At 47.0% G+C, this 19,148-nt stretch overlaps 3 protein-coding genes across 8 annotated transcripts in view; 2 read left to right on the top strand and 1 right to left on the bottom strand.

The window, feature by feature from the left end:
* The window catches only part of LOC104935434 (reticulon-3-like), a 16,241-nt gene extending 8,520 nt beyond the window's left edge, over positions 1 to 7,721 (bottom strand). The window contains exons 1-12 of the mRNA XM_027276713.1: positions 7,629 to 7,721; positions 7,115 to 7,168; positions 6,897 to 6,993; positions 6,689 to 6,733; positions 6,363 to 6,401; positions 5,760 to 5,904; positions 3,020 to 3,170; positions 2,804 to 2,860; positions 2,525 to 2,663; positions 2,371 to 2,440; positions 2,241 to 2,287; positions 1,786 to 1,844 (exon numbers count right to left, since the gene is read on the bottom strand). Coding sequence (XP_027132514.1) covers positions 1,786 to 1,844; positions 2,241 to 2,287; positions 2,371 to 2,440; positions 2,525 to 2,663; positions 2,804 to 2,860; positions 3,020 to 3,170; positions 5,760 to 5,835 — 599 coding nt within the window. The 5' untranslated portion in view covers positions 5,836 to 5,904; positions 6,363 to 6,401; positions 6,689 to 6,733; ... (1 more) ...; positions 7,115 to 7,168; positions 7,629 to 7,721. The remainder of the gene's footprint in view (positions 1 to 1,785; positions 1,845 to 2,240; positions 2,288 to 2,370; positions 2,441 to 2,524; positions 2,664 to 2,803; positions 2,861 to 3,019; positions 3,171 to 5,759; positions 5,905 to 6,362; positions 6,402 to 6,688; positions 6,734 to 6,896; positions 6,994 to 7,114; positions 7,169 to 7,628) is intronic.
* Positions 7,694 to 9,886, top strand: gemin6 (gem (nuclear organelle) associated protein 6). The gene is made up of 2 exons (XM_010751270.3): positions 7,694 to 7,851; positions 9,409 to 9,886. The coding sequence occupies exons 1-2, from the start codon at positions 7,718 to 7,720 to the stop codon at positions 9,755 to 9,757; spliced, it is 483 nt and encodes a 160-aa protein (XP_010749572.1). The 5' UTR covers positions 7,694 to 7,717; the 3' UTR covers positions 9,758 to 9,886.
* A 2,299-nt stretch (positions 9,887 to 12,185) lies between these two features.
* LOC104935432 (serum response factor) lies at positions 12,186 to 15,084 on the top strand. 6 transcript variants are annotated; one of them, XM_027276702.1, is made up of 7 exons: positions 12,187 to 12,991; positions 13,251 to 13,517; positions 13,713 to 13,878; positions 14,035 to 14,199; positions 14,316 to 14,444; positions 14,517 to 14,726; positions 14,827 to 15,083. In XM_027276702.1, the coding sequence occupies exons 1-7, from the start codon at positions 12,560 to 12,562 to the stop codon at positions 14,931 to 14,933; spliced, it is 1,476 nt and encodes a 491-aa protein (XP_027132503.1). In that variant the 5' UTR covers positions 12,187 to 12,559; the 3' UTR covers positions 14,934 to 15,083. The 6 variants fall into 6 exon arrangements, with proteins under 6 accessions (XP_027132506.1, XP_027132503.1, XP_027132507.1 ...); XM_027276704.1 differs by having other exon boundaries at positions 12,189 to 12,991; positions 14,517 to 14,690; positions 14,827 to 15,081; XM_027276703.1 differs by having other exon boundaries at positions 12,189 to 12,991; positions 14,337 to 14,444; positions 14,827 to 15,081.
* Positions 15,085 to 19,148: the final 4,064 nt, after the last annotated feature.

Raw genomic sequence — 19,148 nt, forward strand, 5'->3', positions numbered from 1 at the left:
TGTGGACGGGGGCGTGGTGCATCAGCTGCAGGAGAGAGGTGTGGGGAGGGCTCAGGAGAGCAGTGCCAGGTGAGTGTGATTGGCACACCGGTGCCCAACTGGCTAATCACTCTCGCCCTCTTTTGCCAACATAGTAGCGTGCTGGACCAGATGAGGAAGGAGGACTGACAGACGAGGACGCTGGCAGACGGCAGCAAGACGCCTGCGAACGGCTGCAGCACTAACTCGCTGAAACCAAATAAAGAATCCCTCGTAAACCTACTTTGGTCTCTGACTGTTCTGTGCAGTACACCCACAGTGGCAGCAAGCGTGCCACACTCTCTGTGAAACATCCTTCTCTTTTGTTTTTACAGACTTACAACTGAGTTGTAGTTTCATATAATGTCTGTTATCTTATGATGCAACACAAGGTGATCAAGTAACATCATTTTAATTTGACGTGCTTGGATTGGGTTAATGACTATATATTTTTTTTCCAACAGTTGAAAGTCAGGGTGAAATGTAACTGAAGAGTTGTGTTGTTCTCAAACGTGGAACCTCAAACCTATTCAGGAATTAGCTCAGTGTTGCCCCCCGTGGTCCAAATCTGTCCTTTTTTCATTTATTTCTATGCTTCAGTTTTTATAGGTGTTTCTATCTGCAGAGTGTAGCAAAGTGGTTTTACCAGAAAATCGGTGCATTCATTGGATGGTTTCAGAGAGTTACGCTGTTCTGTAAATGCAATTAAAACAACTGGCTACAGCAATTAATTGATATTAGAAAATATACATTTTACTTTTAAACACTTCAGTACAAAGGTTGTATTAAATAATTTAAGTGATATATAAATCACAAGCCAAAACAGCGCTAAATTTGGCTGAATTATAAAAGGTATAAGTGGTAACATGAAGAGCCGTTTGGGAACCAAAAGGGCCGGCTCTTCTTGGTGAGCCAAACGATCTTACTCACTAAGAAGAATTCCCATCACTATTCCCTTCCCATAGTGTTGGTCTAGATTAGCCTGTCTGTGCAGGCTGGGCATGGATGACCTAATTTCTCCTGCCACTCCTTTACTGGCTCCACACCTGCAACTCATCCACTCATCAAGCTCCTGCAGCATATAACTCCGATTCATTCCTTCCAGACGCTGCAAGTTTGTTGTTCCTTTGTGGTAACGTAGCAACTTATGAGCTCTGAGAAACCTTTTTGGTCTTTGTATATTTGGATGCCTGCCTTGATTCTCTTCTGTCTGCTCTGTCCTCCAGCCCTGCAATGCTCACCTGCTCCGCCTGCCATGCTCAGCCTGCTTTGTTTTCGTTCTCCAGCCTTTACCCTAGTGCCCTGAAAATCTTCCTGGACTTCACCATCTCTCACTGTCTCCCCTGTTGAGCTATTGTCACTTTTGTTGTAAATAAACCTCCTAAGCCTACTACTGCCTATTGTCCTCGTTGTGGGTTCAGTGCTCTGTCGTAAGATCACGCTTACCACAGGGTAGGGGTCTCATTTCTACCACTGGAGATCAACAAAGGTTTGTATGGTCTCATCTTAGTTGACATAAAGTCGTTTTGTGTTTTCTGCCTCCGGAGCTGCAGATGACTAAAACTCCCCCTGTGATGCTGGTCCTCATGGATTATTATTTATTATTATTATTAGCCTAAACTGAAAGGAATCAGTGACTACAAACTATAACCCTGTAATACTATCACTGAGAAAATAATCAGATTACTGCAACATGTTACTAATGAGCTCAATCAGGAGATAAAAACACAAGGATGGAACATGTTCTGTGTTCTGATGTGAACTCACTTGTGCAGCGACTCCTCCACTTTGGACCGCACCAACTCGATATACCGATCGATCTGTGTCTGCACACACACACAGTTAACAGCAGGATTCATAGTTCTGGTTTTGGACTGCTCCGGGCTTTAAGATGTGTTTCAGGTTTAGTCTGATTTCCAAAACCAGGACATCAATGTATGTCAGGCTCAGGTTGATTTTTCTACCAGGACATGCCCAGAATTTACTAACCCACATGATCTGACTCTGGGGCATTGGTTAAACATCAGCTGTATTGAGTTATTAATAAAAAAAAAATTGCTGCTTGACATCAGCGTCTGTCTACTAAAGACTACTGTGAGGTATAAAAGCTGATTTCTGTTTGAATGGGTGAAGCACTGAAGGTTAAAGTAGGTGTATCACTTACATTTAATTTGGTAGTGTAAACATGTATAAAAAAACTACATCAGATGATCCTGCAGTACCTTTTTCTTCTGGTAGATCAGTGGTGCGCTGAAGAGAATGATGTCAGCTGGTCAGAAAGAGAAAAGACAGGTTTGTTTCAGCTTAAAGTTTCAAACAGATTTCAATCAGAGGAAGAAGAAAAAGACTTACCAAGGATCAGGATAGTGACACCATTAAAGACAGAGCCAATGTACGTCATCATCCACATGACTGCAGCCAGCTGAAACATTTAGACAACATTTAAAGAACAAACAGATGAAACATTAAAGAACAAACAGTTAGCACCGTTAACCACCATGCTAACCTTTAGAGAGTCCACCAGGTCTTCGACCAGCAGCAGCCTCCTGGTCTGACTGCTGAACAAGTTCAGGTGGACCAGAGCCCGATCAGCCAGCAACCGAACGGACTCTGATGACACAGAGATGTCCCTCTCCAACAGAGACCTGAAAGAGGACAAAGATAAATAATTAACATAAATAATAATTAAAATAATATTGAAAAAATAATAATTTATATCAACAGGTTCTGAGCTGTTGTAACTTTAGTAACTGAACAGACGAACAGAACCAGAACAAACTGTTACCTGAATGGATGACCTTCGTCTGATTTCTGGACAGCCTGGATCACTGATTTATAAACCCTACACACAAAGCAGAGATGATGACATCATTTCCTGTTTCCATGTTTTAATAATTGACTTTAGTAACAACCTTCATCTTAAAACTGTAGTGCATGGTGCATTGTGGGATATGCTTTGTTCTGATTGGTTAGTGATTGAGCAGGTGACCCGCCCCCTCACCTGAAAGTGATGGTGACACAGAGACAGGTGAGCAGCAGGTAGGACACCACACTGATGACAGACAGTGTTGCCACTGAGACAAGAACCAGTAATGACAAGCCAAACACCGCCGCTGTCTTCTTGGGTTCTTTCCATTGGATGAGCTGTGAGACTGGAGGAGAGATTTTTAGTTCAGACCGCCATGTCTTTGTGAGACGCAGAGAAGGTGAATGAATGGTGTCTGCATGTGTGGTTCCCACATGGAGGAGGAAGTGTAATGGTGTGGGGCTGCGTTGCTGTTGACACACTTGACCAGTATGGCTACCACAGCATTCCACACAGGCATGCCATCCCATCTTGTTTGAGCTCAGTGGGACCATCATTTGATTTTCAGTTCAATTCATTTATTTAGTTCCAAATCCAAATCAAACAACAGTTATCTAGATAGATAATTAGAGAGACAGACACAACAAAACAAAAACAACTATAAACTGTAATGGAGATCTGTTAGCAATAATAATAATAATAATAATAATAATAATTAAAGCTACAAGCAGCGTTGTACGGGCCCTCGCACGTGCACACATCGGGGTAGGCGTTGGACGCCATCCCACGCACATCGCACACACGTCCGTCAAAAGGGCGCCAAATTGAATCTTCCACCCAAAATGTCCGACTTCCTGTGCATATAGCACCATGGCGTCCAGAGGCATTTGTGTGCATCGGGGCATGACGTAGGCGTGTAGCGAATTTCGGCCGCCTACGCGAAAGTATCCCTTAGCCCTACATGAGCCAATTTGATGACACTGCAGCGATCCAGATAGGCGTGACACCTTGACATGTGAAGCGTTACATTTCTAACCACCAGCAGGTGGCGCTATATGTGAGTGTGAGTATGAGCATATGTACACGTTCAGGCCGGGGCCAGCGTCCACCTTATGATGTTTGGTCAGGATAGGACAATGTATCCACAAGTTATAAGTGACTTTGTGTTCTGTTGCGAGTAGTGGCGAGTCCTCAAACTTTGAGGGGTCATCACAGCCACAGTGTTCAGACTTGGGGAAAGTTGTATTCAACTTTTAATCCCCCATGGTTTAAGAGTAACCTGGGCAAGTTTGAAGCTGTTAGCATTTAATCTGTAGGACGAGTTTGAACATATGCGAGGTGTGGAAATGGGCAAAAATGGCTCCAAAACGCAACCTCCAAAATAGCCGACTTCCTGTGCATCCGGCACCATGGTGTTCATTTTTTTTGCGTCTGGGTATGACAGTCGTGGTATGACACACTGAATTTTGTCGTCCTACGCCAAAGTCACCCCATTTATTTGCCGTTTTTGAAAATTTGTAGGAGGCGCTATAGAGCTATTTTGTGACGCCAAGGCACGCGACCACCAAATTATTGATTTTTTTCACAGGCATGATGCACCAGCAAAAATCTGTGACTTTTCGCGAATGTTACGGGCACGTAATTCGTCCTAGAAGACGGACAGGAGGTAAAAAAAATAATAAAATAAATAATAATAATAATAGTAATAATAATAATAATAATAATAATAACATGGAAAAATTCCTTCAGTTCCAATAGGTCCTCACACCGCTGTCCGTGCTCGGGCCCTAATAATAATAATAATATATGTAGTGGACATCACCAGGACTACAACAGCAGCCTCAATCCATGAGAACCTGACGAGGCGAGAGCACAGAAACTCCAGGGAACTAGTGAAGTTAGCAACATGATAAGAGTCCAGTGCATCATGGGAAGTGTAGTCCTATAGCAGCATAACTAAGGGATGACCTGAGCCAGCACTAACTATAAGCTCTATCAAAGAGGAAAGTCTTCAGTCTACTCTTAAAGGTGTTGACCGTGTCTGCCTCCTGAACCCAGAATGGTAGTTTGTTCCACAGAAGAGGAGCCTGATAGCTGAAAGCTCTGGCTCCCAATCTACTTTTGGAGACTATAGGAACAAGGAACCCTGAAGAACCATGAGGAACCCTAAAGAACCATGAGAAATATCATCAGTAGTCAGATTTTAAACAGGAAGAAATGAGTGTGTATTGATGAAATATGTTCATCAGGAAGGATCTGATCCAGTCCATGAACAAACAATGTAATCCGTTTAGTTTAAAGATTTGTATATGTGTGCAGCATACAAAGCAGAACTGTGGACATGTGACATATTTAAGGATTAAAAGGGTTAAAAAGTCCTCAGGTCTCTGTGTGATTCAAATCCCTCACCAGCTGTAAGCAGCTTTTTGGCCTGAACAATAGTCACCTGAGCAGGTTAGCTAACAGCAGGACAATAGAGCATTGTGTCTGAACACAGCTTCAGCAGCATGCTAACTAACAGGCTATAAAACATACAGGCTAGTAAGTTTGCTGGTACACAACTAGCAGTTTGCTACCGCAGCCTACCAATACCATGCTAATCAGAATAAAGAAGGTGGTGGTCCACTTGGTTAATGAACTGGTCCACTTAGTTAATGAACTGGTCTACAGGGTTAATGAACTGGTCCACTTGGTTAATGAACTGGTCCACTTGGTTAATGAACTGGTCTACAGGTTAATGAACTGGTCTACAGGTTAATAACACAATGAAATAAACTCTGTGAACACTGACTTCAGACCCCAGAGTCTGACCAATCAATGGCTGAGCTCACTGATCAGCTAATCGGCCCAACACACTGATCAATCATCAAGTTCATCTCGCTGTCTCCATGACAATGAAATGTGTTGAAGGACGACCTGTACAGGTGAGTCCTACCTGAATGAGTGAATTCTCTGAGTGATGACGATGATGATGATGAAGAGTCAGAGCAACTGCTGGTCGAGTCAGCCATTTCCTTCTCCTCCTCCTTCTTCTTCTTCTTGTGTGCAGCTGAAGTTTCTCTGCTCAGTCAGAGCTGCTGCTGATGGATGGGATTGTGATGTCATCACGTGGGTGGGTCATATGTAAAGGGGCGTGGTCAGCTGATGTAAGAAGTTTGTCTTTTCTTTAAAATGTCCGTCATTGTTTTATATCTTCATAGTCTGGAAGTACTACTTATATTAATGACATGTTTATTAAGTACAGCTGAGCACGCATGTTTCGACTCTGATCCTAGTTAAGTTTGTCAAACAGATTTGGGGAATTTCACAATGATAGCTGTTTCTTTTGCCGCCAGTTTAAGGTCTTGGCTCTAGGCCCCTCCCCTCCGCCCCTCAGCCAATCAGCGGTCAGATAATGCGTGTTCTTGTAGAAATTTTTATTGAGTCTTCAGATGATCAGTGCAGCGAGACATCAGGAGTCATTGTAATTAATAATGACGCTAACAGTCTGTTCATACAAAAACTCAACCAAAAGTGTTGAAAAACAGAGACGAGAAACCTTCAGACGTCTGCAGGAGGACCACCAGAGGACGAGTGACTATCAGAGAGAGAGAGAGAGAGAGGTTAGACATATGATCACATATGTCTAACCTCTCTCATATGTTTATTTTTTCATAAACAGCAGTCAATATTTCTTATTTTCCACATCGTCTCACAATCAGCTTCACCAGGTCGTCACCTGGTTGGACTTAATTTACAGGTGTGGACGCGGACAGACTCTGACCTGATCATCTGTTTACTGTCTTTTAACTCATTAAGACAACATACTCACTAATGAACTTTACCAGTGCTGAAACAGAAGGGGAGGAGAAACTGCTGGCTCACCTTTGAGCTGGACTACCCGATCGAGAGCGACCCATCGATTCAGACCTGAAGATAGACGGGAGGTCAGATTTATTATGAAGAGTTCAACCTGAACTCAGAACTGACAGGAAACCAGCTAATGTCATGATACAACATGTACTGTAATATACAAATATATTAGGGTTAGATGTATTAATAAATGTACACTCTGCAGCTCTGACTCACTCACTGCAGCTCTGATTGACTCAAGATCCAGACCTGGACCTGGACCTGGGCGTGACATGAGTCACAGAATCAGAGCAATTTCAAATTCAGCCTGGTTTACTCTGAATACAGGAGTAGTTTGTGATTAGTCCTGGCAGTAATCATCAATGTGATCAATGACATCAGTGGTGAGTAACAACATCGCCAGGAGAGTCTGACCTGGACCTGGGTGAAGAGTCTGACCTGGACCTCCTGGGTGAAGAGTCTGACCTGGACCTCCTGGGTGAAGAGTCTGACCTGGACCCCTGGGTGAAGAGTCTGACCTGGAGCAGTTAAAGAATATTGGACTGCATACACTGCCCTGTGGCGTTCCATTTTCAACCATATATACTGGAGCGTACTTTCCCTACTCTGACCTCTATCGTCCTCCCAAACAGGAAGCCCAACACCCAGTTATACATCTTCCCTCCCACTCCCAACGTATCCAGTTTGATGAGCAGGCCTTCAAAGAAACACAGCAACCACTATCTCTGATTTGAAGCACATTGTATTTCTACCTCTACAAAACCCACTCTGACATGAGAAATGTAAATTTGAACACTTGGTTTTTATCTTCCTTTTACTGCGTTTATTCTGCACCAACTACACCACATCAGATTCATTGTAAGTGCAAATCTACTTGGCAATAAACCAGGTTCTAGTTCTGGTTCTGGTTCTACAGGGGGCAGCAGCGGGTCACTGTAAACAGGAGCGGAACCTTTGTTTCAGGCTTGTGTTCTCTCCGGAGGGTTTAAAGCTCGCGCAGCAGGAGCGCGTGCTGATCCGGTCAGTGACACGGTGTGGACCATGATGCACTGCGGCTGGTCTCTGTTAGGTCCGCTGCAGTGGATCCATTACGTCAACAAACAGGTGAAGGTAAAGGCGGGAAAAGATGAAGAGCACCGTGGCTGGCTGCTCACCGTGGACCCGGTGTCTGCCAGGTGACGCACGCGCGCACACACGCACACACACACGTGTGTCTGTTTCTGATTATGTATGACGTCACTTCCTGTTTCTGGATCATTAATCAAAATTTTAATGTGTGACTTGAAGATCGTTCAGTCATTAGAGCGTTCCGGGAACGTTTCAGGAGCGTTCCGGGAACGTTTCAGGAGCGTTCCGGGAACGTTTCAGGAGCGTTTCTCCCTCCACACTTTGTTTACTGGCTCAGAGTCATTTTCCTGGTTTATGTTCTTCTAATTATGTTTCTACATGTGTGTGTGTGTGTGTGTGTGTGTGTGTGTGAGAATGTGTGTGTGTGAATATGTTTATGTGAATATGTTTATGTGTGTGTGTGTGTGTGTGTGAGTGTGTGTGTGTGTGAGAATGTGTGTGTGTGTGAATATGTTTATGTGTGTGTGTGTGTGTGAATATGTTTATGTGTGTGTGTGTGAATATGTTTATGTGTGTGTGTGTGTGAGAATATGTTTATGTGTGTGTGTGTGTGTGTGTGTGTGTGTGTGAAAATGTTTATGTGTGTGTGTGTGTGAAAATGTTTATGTGTGTGTGTGTGAATATGTTTGTGTGTGTGTGTGTGTGTGAGAATGTGTGTGTGTGTGTGTGAATATGTGTGTGTAAATATGTTTATGTGTGTGTGTGTGTGTGTGTGAATATGTTTGTGTGTGTGTGTGTGAATATGTTTATGTGTGTGTGTGTGAGAATGTGTGTGTGTGAGAATGTGCGTGTAAATATGTTTGTGTGTGTGTGAATATGTTTATGTGTGTGTAAATATGTGTGTGTGAGAATGTGCGTGTAAATATGTTTATGTGTGTGTGTGTGTGTGTGTGAGAATGTGCGTGTAAATATGTGTGTGTGTGTCTCCCCTCGGAGAGAGCCCGGTGGTCTCCGCCAGCCTTCGAAACATGTAGCACGCATTTAATGTCTTTACGTTCATTGCAAAATTAAAATCAGTAGATTTCACTCAGCAGTATGTGAGTGGGCAGCGGTTGCTATGGGGATCGGTCGGACCGTGCAGCACCAGAAGTCGCATTAATGTTAAGAAGTATTTTATTTATTATTCGTTGGCTTCAGTATAACAGCGTTATTAAAAAAGAATAAATTCAGAGACTTATTATACTCTAAAATTGTTTCTTATAAAATGCACGCATTTATTTGTATTCAGTGTTAAAAAAATATTATACAGCTCTCACTGAAATACATTCTAAAATATGTGGCTTTCATGGCTCTCTCAGCCAAAACCGTTCCCGACGCCTGGACTAGACCGCCTGCGATCGGCTCCGGCGGCTGAAACATCGCATCTGTACCTGGAGGGATTTAACGAACCAGACGTTCATTAACCACATCCCCAACAGACGGTGTCTGTCTTAGTTTAGACATGAGGGCGTTGATCCAGGCGTTCGGCAATCGTCTGGGCGTTCACTCTTTGAGGAGCACAACAGGAAGTGATGTCAGACCTCCTAAGTCTTACGCTTCGTGAGTTCTGGTCCAGGATCTGGACCCGGTCTGGTTTAATCTGGTTCTGTGTTGTCTCCATGCAGTCTGGTTCTGGTGGACTTCAGGGAGGAGGGTGGTGTGTCGGTGCAGGTGGTGATGGGTCACGCTGTGGAGGAGGTGGAGGTCCTGCAGGAGGCTGATGAGGAGACTGCCGAGCGTCTGCAGACCTCATTCCTCCCCCCGAGGACGCGCATGATGGACTCAGAGGAGCTGAGGAGGCGGAGGGGTGCGGTCCGGGGGTTGCTGGAGAAGAACCGGGTCCCGGTGGAGGAGGAGGGGGAGGAGCTAAAGGTGGCAGGGGTCCTGATCATCACAGCCCCATACAGACCGGAAGACTGCTGCAGCTCGAACCAGATTATCCTGGACCGCATCCAGAAACTGATGACTGACTGACTGTCTAAATCTTTTTGTCCAGTAAAAATCACTGAAGGCTGAAGCCCTGCCTTTAGCTGATGATGTCATCAGTGTAATGAGTCTTGTCACTTGTCAATCAAAAATCAATAAATTCTGATGAACTGCTAACTACAGGTAAAACATCCTTGAGCAACCTGGTTGGGATGGAGTCTAAGAGACAGGATGACGGCTTAGCTGCAGAAATGATTAAAGTTATTTGATGAAGGTCGATGGGGGAAAAACAGTCTAAATACATATCAGGTTTTACAGCTGTTTCAAAACTTGCTGTATCAGAATGCAGATCAATGTCTGTTGAGGGCAAGAGGTGATGGATTTTGTCTCTAATAGTTATAATCTTATCATTAAAGAAGCTCATGAAGTCATTGCTACTTAGACCTAAAGGAATAGATGGTTCAGTAGAGCTGTGATTCTCTGTTAGCCTGGCTACAGTGCTGAAGAGAAACCTGGGGTTGTTCTTATTCTCCTCTATTAAAGAAGAGTAATAGGCTGCTCTGGCATTACGGAGAGCCTTCCTGTATGTTTTCAGATTATCTTGCCAGACTAGATGAGATTCTTCCAGTTTAGTGGCCATTTGCGTTCAGATTTACGTGCCTCTTCGTTTAATTTACGAGTCTGCTGGCTATACCATGGTGCTAACCTTCTTTGTTTAATTATCTTCTTTTTCAGAGGTGCAATAGAGTCTAGAGTTGTCCGTAATGAGCCTGTAATACTATCAACAAGATGGTTATTGTGGGGGCTAAAGGAAGTAGACAAGTCCTCTGTTACAGTTAGACATGGATTGAATTCAATGCTGAAGGAATCACTTCCTTAAATTTGGTACAGCACTATCAGTAAACATCTGCTGTAGAAGCTTCTACACAAAGGCTTATAGTCCGGTAGTATGAACTCAAAGTTATTAAGAATGTTCAGACAGAAGAGGATTCTGTGGGAAGATACTTATATTATCAATTTCAATGCCATATGAAAGAACGAGATCAAGAGTGTGGTTCAGACAATGAGTCGGTTTATTTACACTTTGACAAAAAGCCAATTGAGTCTAATAGAGAGATAAACGCAGTACTAGACTATCATTGTGGTTGTCCACATGAATGTTAAAATCACCTACCATATTACTTTTCTGTTTTAAGGATCAAGCCTGATGCAATTCTGCCAATTCAGATTAAAATTCAGATAAGGACCTGGAGCTCGATATACTGTAACAAATAAAATTGGCTGTAAAGTTTTCCAGGTTGGGTGAGTGAGGCTAAGAAACAAGGCTTTCAAATGAATATAATTTAGTTTAGGTTTAGGATTTTTAATAGACTTGAGTCAAATATGGCTCCAACTCCACCACCTCGACCCGTACTTCGAGGAACATGAGTATTATAATGACTCGGAGAGTGGATTCATTTAAGCAACATATTCATCCTCCTGCAGCCAGGTTTCAGTGAGGCAAAAACAAATCAATATAGATCAGTATTAATTCATTGACTAAGACAGCTTAGAGGACAAAGACCTGATATTCAGGAGTTCCACATTTAATTCTCTTATTTTGGACTGTTGAGATGTTGTCCAAGCAAGGCAGGCACAGTCGGGCCTGGTCTTGGATCAACATCTTCAACTGTGGCTGGTCCTGGTCTTGGACCTGTGGTCCGGGCTGGTCTGGTCTTGGACCTGTGGTCTGGCCTGGTCTTGAACCTGTGGATCGGGTCAGGTCTTGGACCTGTGGTCCAGGCCTGGGCCTGGTCTTGGACCTGTGGTCCGGGTCTTGTCTTGGACCTGTGGTCTGGTCCTGGTCTTGGACCTGTGGTCCGGGTCTGGTCCTGGTCTTGGACCTGTGGCCTGGGCCTGATCTTGGACCTGTGGTCCGGGTCTGGTCCTGGTCTTGGACCTGTGGTCCGGGTCTGGTCCGGGTCTTGGACCTGTGGTCCGGGTCTGGTCCTGGTCTTGGACCTGTGGTCCGGGTCTGGTCCGGGTCTTGGACCTGTGGTCTGGTCTTGGTCTTGGACCTGTGGTCCGGGTCTTGGCCTGTGGTCCGGGTCTTGGACCTGTGGTCCATGTCTGGTGTGTTTACATCGTGCACACGCGGCTCTCCCGCCTCTTCTCCTCTGCACGTGCTGTAGTTCAGCTGGAAGCGGCGTTGACCATATAAGGAACGCAGGCGCCATAAAAGGAAACGCGTTTCTTTATATGGAGGAAAGTAGTTCCTGCTTGTCCCACCAGCACGTCGTCTCTTGGTATCCCTGCGCACGGACTCCTTCAACGTCACACCCTGACTGTAATACGTCACGTACGATGCATGAAGCTGACGTCTGTCGTCACGTGTGAGGTTTCACAGGAGCAGTGTGACGACACAAGTGACGACAGACCGCACAGTGTGGGGAACTACATGCCGGAGCGGACGGATATGTCCGGGTGCTGTTCGTCATTTCCTTATGTGGAGTGTTTGTGGGCCGGGCCGGACCGAAAACCAACTTTAGAACTTTATTTTGTGGTTCTGGTTAAACCAGGCCGCACTTTGTTCGGCAAGTGTTCGCGGGCCTGTGTTCTTTGGCGCCGGACGGAGGCTCAGGATGGACACAAAGCTTCACTTGTTGCTGAAGTAACAGCTAATGCTAACCGCTAGCTGTTAGTTAGCTGTCCGGCTAGCGGTGCAGTTAGCTCGCTGTGCCCGGGCTGGGAGCGCGGACCCCGGCCAGTGTTGGTGTTGCTTACACCCCGATCAGCGGAGCTCCGGGCCGCCGGCAGGAGGAGGTTGTCAGGCCCGGGGCGGCGGGGACGCGGGTCGGGGCACAGTCGTTAATGCTGGCCGGGAGCGACGCCGGGATGGGCACCAGAACCGGAGCCGGGCGCAGCAGCATCCCAGTGAACACGGCCGGTCCGGGACCGAACTCCGAGACCGACGGAGGCCAGTTTGACGAGAGAGCGTACAGCACCGAGGTGATTTACAGCGGCTCCGACCAGGACTCGGACTCCGGGGACGATGAAGACACGGCGGGCTCCGGAGACCGGAGAGGTGTGAAGCGGGAGAGGAGCGAGAGGGAGGTCGGGCATCAGTCAGCGCACATCTCCGGAGGCCTGAGCGGGGGTTACGGCGGGGTCAAGCCCGGGGTGCCTGGAGCTAAACCCGGCAAGAAAACCAGAGGAAGGGTGAAGATCAAGATGGAGTTCATCGACAACAAACTGAGGCGGTACACCACGTTCAGCAAGAGGAAGACCGGCATCATGAAGAAGGTGAGTGTGGACAGGTACACGCACGTCACACTTCCGTCATGGTCAGTACTCAATGACGTCACAGACACTGTCAGTCATTGGTCAGTCTCTCTCTCAGTAACTCTGCATGTCGGTCCAGCTCGCCCACCAGGATCACCTTTATTGTCATGACGACAGTACACCTGAACGCTTCGATCACATGTCAGTGATCGTCCCGTGTTCAGGTCCGGTATCGAACAGACGGATTCTAGTATGGTTCTAACTGTCCTCCGTCCTGCAGGCGTACGAGCTGTCCACGCTGACCGGTACTCAGGTTCTGCTGCTGGTTGCCAGTGAGACAGGTCACGTGTACACCTTCGCCACCCGGAAGCTACAGCCCATGATCACATCTGAGACGGGTAAAGCGCTGATCCAAACCTGCCTCAACTCTCCAGACTCACCACCGCGGTCCGACCCATCCTCCGACCAGAGGATGAGCGCCACAGGCTTCGAAGAGACTGACCTCACCTACCAGGTGTCTGAGGCCGACAGCTTGGAGGTTGCTAAGGTAACACATAATCCAGAGAGTTCTGTTGGGACAGAACGGCAGACTGGTTCTGTTCATCAGAACCAGTCTGCAACTGGAGAGAGTGAACGCCACGTTTATTTTACACTGAATGCACCATAAGTTTAGACCACAGACGTTGGACTCGATGCTGATTGGCTGCTGAGACTCACCTGTCATAACTGTGTGTCTCTACAGGATCTGATCAAACCAGCGTTCACTGGCTCCACGCCGTCCTCGTCCTCAGTGTCCATGCAGGTCCAAACAAGCGCCCCCTCCTGGCAGCCGTCCTCCTCCACCAATGGGACGGTGCTGAAGACGTCAGCCGGCGTTGTGCTTCCTGGAGGCTTCACCTTGATGTCAGGTAGGAGGGCGGAGTGGCAGTATGTCATTGACCGTCATGTCCGCACGCAGCGCTATGCTCACTATCACACCATGCTGTCCTCGTCACTCGCAGCTCTCTGCTTGTGTTAGCAGCTAACCTGTGTCTGGTCCCGCCCCCTCCCTCACCTGTCCACAGGTGCCTCGCTGCCCCCCGGCACACACACTATCCCCCTCAGCCAGCTACAGGGCCAGCCTCTGGCCATTCAGGGCCCTGGGGCCCCCGGCCCTGCTGCCACGCTTCATGGTCCGCCCACACAGCCGACCACGCTGCTACGCCTCCCCGCCACCGTGTCACTGGCAGGTCAGCACGCAGTCACACCCACCCCCACCTGAGTGTGTGTGTGTGTGTGTGTGTGTGTGTGTGATTAGCACTAACACACCTGTGTGACCTCATTATAATGTGTGGGTCATACTCAGATTACACCGTGTGTTCATCAGGGGGTGGAGTCTCGCAGCAGCTACAGACCTTCCAGGTTCAGTCCAGCAGTCAGCAGACCTCCACCAATCAGAGCAGCTCAGAGATCCACAGCCCCACCCCCTCCACAGGTAAGCACAGAGCTCTGTGAGGTGCAGTGATTGGATGGGGAATTGGATCATGTGATCTCTCTCTCTGTGCAGCCATCGTCTCCTCCTCCTCCTCGTCCTCCTCCTGCTCCTCTGTGGCCGGTCACATGATGTACCCTGGTGGTCACACGGTGATGTACGCCGCACCAACGCCATCACTAGGCGACGGCAGCCTCACCGTCCTCAACACCTTCCCTCCCACTGGGCATGCTCAGTCACATGACCCCGGTACAGCCCCGTTTCTATGGTTACAGCAACCAGGAGGTGTTTGATTGGCTCAGCAGTTACTTTGACATCTTCTTCTAATTAACATTTTAGTAGTGTCTATTGATTATTAATTGACTGACATCTCCTTATCTTTCAGCTTCTCTCCCTCAGGTCTTCCTCACCTCTCTTCCTCCGGTCACTGCTCAGATCCCAGTTTCTGCAGTCCAGCTGCACCCGGTACCAGAACCACACAGAACCACATAGAACCACACAGTCTCACAGCAGTCTTGTCCTCAGATGGTCTTAGGGCAGTCTCACAGCAGTCTTACAGCAGTCTTGTCTTCAGATAGTCTTAGGGCAGTCTCACAGCAGTCTTACAGCAGTCTTGTCTTCAGATAGTCTTAGGGCAGTCTCACAGCAGTCTTGTCCTCAGATGTCTTTACAGGCAGTTGCATCTTACAGCAGTCTTGTCCTCAGATGTCTTGGCAGTCTTTACAAAGTCTTACAGCAAGTCTTGTCCTCAGAGTCTATAGGGCAGTCTTAGGCAGTCTTACAGCAGTCTTACAGCAGTCTTGTCCTCGATGGTCTTAGGTGCAGTCTTACAGCAGTCTTACAGCCAGTCTTGTCTCAGATAGTCTTAGGGCTCTCTTACAGCAGTCTTACAGCAGTCTTGTCCTCAGATGGTCTTAGGGCAGTCTTACAGCAGTCTTGTCCTCAGATGGTCTTAGGGCAGTCTCACAGCAGTCTTGTCCTCAGATGGTCTTAGGAGCAGTCTCACAGCAGTCTTGTCCTCAGATGGTCTTAGGGCAGTCTCACAGCAGTCTTGTCCTCAATGCTGGGCTTAGGCAGTCTTACAGCAGTCTTGCCAGCAGTCTTCGTTTCAGCAGAGTCTTAGGGCTCTCTTACAGCAGTATTACAGCAGTCTTGTCCTCAGATGGTCTTAGGCAGTCTCACAGCGCAGTCTTGTCCTCAGATGTCTTAGGGAGTCTTACAGCAGTCTTACAGCAGTCTTTGTCTTCAGATTGTCTTAGGGCTCTCTTACAGCGTTACAGCAGTCTGTCTCAGAGTCTAGGGCAGTCTCCAGCTAGCTTGTCCTCAGATGGGTTAGGGCAGCTCACAGCAAGTGTCTTGTCTCAGATGGTCTTAGGGGCAGTCACAGCAGTCTTAACAGCATCTTGTCCTCAGATGGTTGACTTAGGGCAGTCTCACGCAGTCTTGTCTCAGATGGTCTTGGGCAGTCTCACGCAGTCTTACAGCAGTCTTGTCTTCAGATGTCTTAGGGCAGTCTCACAGCAGTCTTGTCTTCAGATTGGTCTTAGGGCAGTTCTCCCACAGCGTCTTACAGCAGTCTTGTCTCAGATAGTCTTAGGGCAGTCTACAGCAGTTCTTACAGCAGTCTTACAGCAGTTTGCTCTTCAGATGGTCTTAGGGCAGTCTCAGCAGTCTTGTCATTCAGATGGTCTTAGGGCAGTCTTACAGCAGGTCTCAAGTCTTGTCCTCCATGATTGGGTCTTAGGGAGTCTCACGCAGTCTACAGCAGTCTTGTCTCAGATGGTCTTAGGGCAGTCTTACAGCAGTCTTGTATTCAGATTGTTCTTAGGCCGTCTCACAGCTCTTACAGCAGTCTTGTCTTCAGATGTCTTATGGCAGTCTCGCAGTCTTAAAGCAGTCTTTCTCTTCAGATAGCTTAGGCAGTCTCACAGCAGTTTACACAGTCTTGTCTTCAGATGGTCTTAGGGCAGTCCTCACAGCAGTTTACAGCAGTCTTGTCTCAGATGTCTTAGGGCAGTCTCACAGCGTCTTACAGCAGTCTTGTTTCAGCTGGTCTTAGGGCAGTCCTCACAGCAGTCTTGTCCTCAGATGGTCTTAGGGCAGTCTCACAGCAGTCTTGTCCTCAGATGGTCTTACAGCAGTCTTACAGCAGTCTTGTCCTCAGATAGTCTTAGGGCAGTCTTACAGCAGTCTTACAGCAGTCTTGTCCTCAGATGGTCTTAGGGCAGTCTTACGGCAGTCTTACAGCAGTCTTACAGCAGTCTTGTCTTCAGATAGTCTTAGGGCTCTCTTACAGCAGTCTTACAGCAGTCTTGTCCTCAGATGGTCTTAGGGCAGTCTTACAGCAGTCTTGTCCTCAGATGGTCTTTGGGGCATCTCCACAGCAACTCTGTCCTCAGATGGTTTTAGGGCAGTCTCACAGCAGGTCTGTCTCAGATGTCTTAGGGCATTTACAGCAGTCTTACAGCAGTCTTGTCCTCAGATGGTCTTAGGGCAGTCTCACAGCAGTCTTGTCCTCAGATGGTCTTAGGGCAGTCTTACAGCAGTTCTTACAGCAGTCTTGTCCTCAGATGGTCTTAGGGCAGTCTCACAGCAGTCTTTTCCTCAGATGGTCTTAGGGCAGGCTTCACAGCAGTCTTGCCTTCAGATGGGTCTTAGGCAGTCTCACAGCAGTCTTGTCCTCAGATGGTTCTTAGGGCAGTCTACAGCCGTCTTACAGCAGCTCTGGTCTCAGATTGTCTTAGGGCAGTCTTACAGCAGTTTTTACAGCAGTTTGTCTTAGATAGTTTAGGGCCAGTCTACAGCAGTTTTACAGCAGTCTTGTCCTCATAGGTCTTACAGCAGTCTTACAGCAGTCTTTTCCTCAGATGGTCTTAGGGCAGTCTCACAGCAGTCTTGTCCTCAGATGGTCTTACAGCAGTCTTGTATTCAGATGGTCTTACAGCAGTCTTAAGCAGTTCTTACAGCAGTCTCTTGTATTCAGATGGTCTTAGGGCAGTCTTACAGATTCTTACAGCAGTCTGGTCTTCAGCTGTCTTGACAGCATCTACAGCAGTCTACAGCAGTCTTGTATTCAGATGGTCTTACAGCAGTCTTACACAGTTTCCGAGGTCTTTGTTTCAGAGTCTTAGCTTCTACAGCAGTCTTACAGAGTCTTACAGCAGTCTTGTCTTGTCTCGTCTCAGAGGTCATCAGTCAGCAGAGCGGCAGCAGCAAAACCGGACGGATGCAGCGTCGTAAGTCTGGACGTCCACCAATCAAAAGGGAATGATGGTCACATCGACACAAGGAGCTGTGCCGTCATCAAAGAGCCAACACTGTTTGGTGTGATGACTGAGTTTGCAATCAATTTTCTTCTTCGTCCCATGAACAGGAGAGAGTGACATAGTAAGACATAAAGTTTGGGGAGAGAGAATTCCTGGGAATACGTGTGATAACTAAATAATAAAGTACACCAGAGGAGTGACAGTAGATCGTTACGAAGGGAAAGTAAGCGATAAATTGGGTCGTTTAGTTCAACTTTATCTCTGCAAAGAATATGTGAATGACATCACTCACTTATGAATGATCTGATGTTTCTTTTGATTTCATATAAAACAAAAAAGTGCCAAAAACTTCAGACTTCCTTCAGTCCTCAGGGCAACGAAACTACAACAAACACAAGAGGAAAACTATCAACCACAGATATACAAGATAAGTAGAACTACAAAACACAAATGATAACACAAAGCGACAGAGAACTAAAAACACAACTGGTACACATCCTGCAGCTTCCAACTGGGTGCGGCTGGTCCGAATTCCCCCCAAATCATTGTTGCTGTGACAAATAATAGCGAGACAGCGTCAGTCTCCTAACCCTAACCCTTCTATCGATCTCTCCTTCACATCTTGTCATCATCATCTCGCTTCCAACTGTCTTTGCTCTCCTCATAGCTCCTCACTTCCTTAACGTCCTGTCCCTCATTCTCTCCTCACTACTGTCCCCTCAACCTCTACCTTCACCTCTTCCTTAACATTTCCACCTAATCTGAATCTAATAGTCTGTTCCTCATCTCCTCCTCCTTCACGATCTGTCCTCATCTCCTCTCATTCAACAGTTGTCCTCATCTCTCCTCCTCACATCTGTACCTCACATCTCTCCTTCACATGTCCTCATCCTCTCCTAGTCACATCTTGTCCTCATCAACCGTTCCTTCCATGTCCATCTATCCTTAATCTCCACTCTCCCTTCACATGCGTCTCACCTCTCTCCCTTCATTGTCCTCATCTCCTATCCTTCCATCTGTACTACATCTACCTACTTCAATCCTGTACAGATCTCCTCTCCTCACACTGTCCTCATCTCCCTCGTCACATCTGTCCTCATATACCTCTCTCTCACTCAGCTGTCCTCTATCCCTCTCCTTCACAACTGTCCGCACTCCTCCTTTCACTACTGTCCTCATCTACCCTCTCCGTCACTCTGTCCTCAATCTCCTCTCTTCACATCGTCTGTACCTGCTATCTCTCCTCTCTTCCGGCTATCTCACGCCCCACTCTGTCCTCATCTCCTTCCTTCACGTCCTGTCTATCTCTCTCTTCACGTCTGTCCTCACTCCTCCTTCAACGTTGTCCTCACTCATCCCTCCTTCAGTCTGTCCTCAATCTCCCTCGCTCCTTCAATCTCTCCTTCTATACCATCCTCTCCTTCACGTCTGCCCTCGTCCC

The sequence above is a fragment of the Larimichthys crocea genome, unplaced genomic scaffold (assembly GCF_000972845.2).
Source record: "Larimichthys crocea isolate SSNF unplaced genomic scaffold, L_crocea_2.0 scaffold532, whole genome shotgun sequence".
In the NCBI taxonomy this organism is placed as follows: Eukaryota; Metazoa; Chordata; class Actinopteri; family Sciaenidae; genus Larimichthys; species Larimichthys crocea.

Coding starts and splice junctions, on each gene's coding strand:
- LOC104935432 (XM_027276702.1), top strand. CDS start 12,560: ATGCTGGCCGGGAGCGACGCCGGGATGGGCACCAGAACCGGAGCCGGG. Junction 12,992..13,250: donor AGACCGGCATCATGAAGAAG/GTGAGTGTGGAC, acceptor TCCGTCCTGCAG/GCGTACGAGCTGTCCACGCT. Junction 14,445..14,516: donor CAGCCCCACCCCCTCCACAG/GTAAGCACAGAG, acceptor CTCTCTGTGCAG/CCATCGTCTCCTCCTCCTCC.
- gemin6 (XM_010751270.3), top strand. CDS start 7,718: ATGATGCACTGCGGCTGGTCTCTGTTAGGTCCGCTGCAGTGGATCCAT. Junction 7,852..9,408: donor GTGGACCCGGTGTCTGCCAG/GTGACGCACGCG, acceptor GTCTCCATGCAG/TCTGGTTCTGGTGGACTTCA.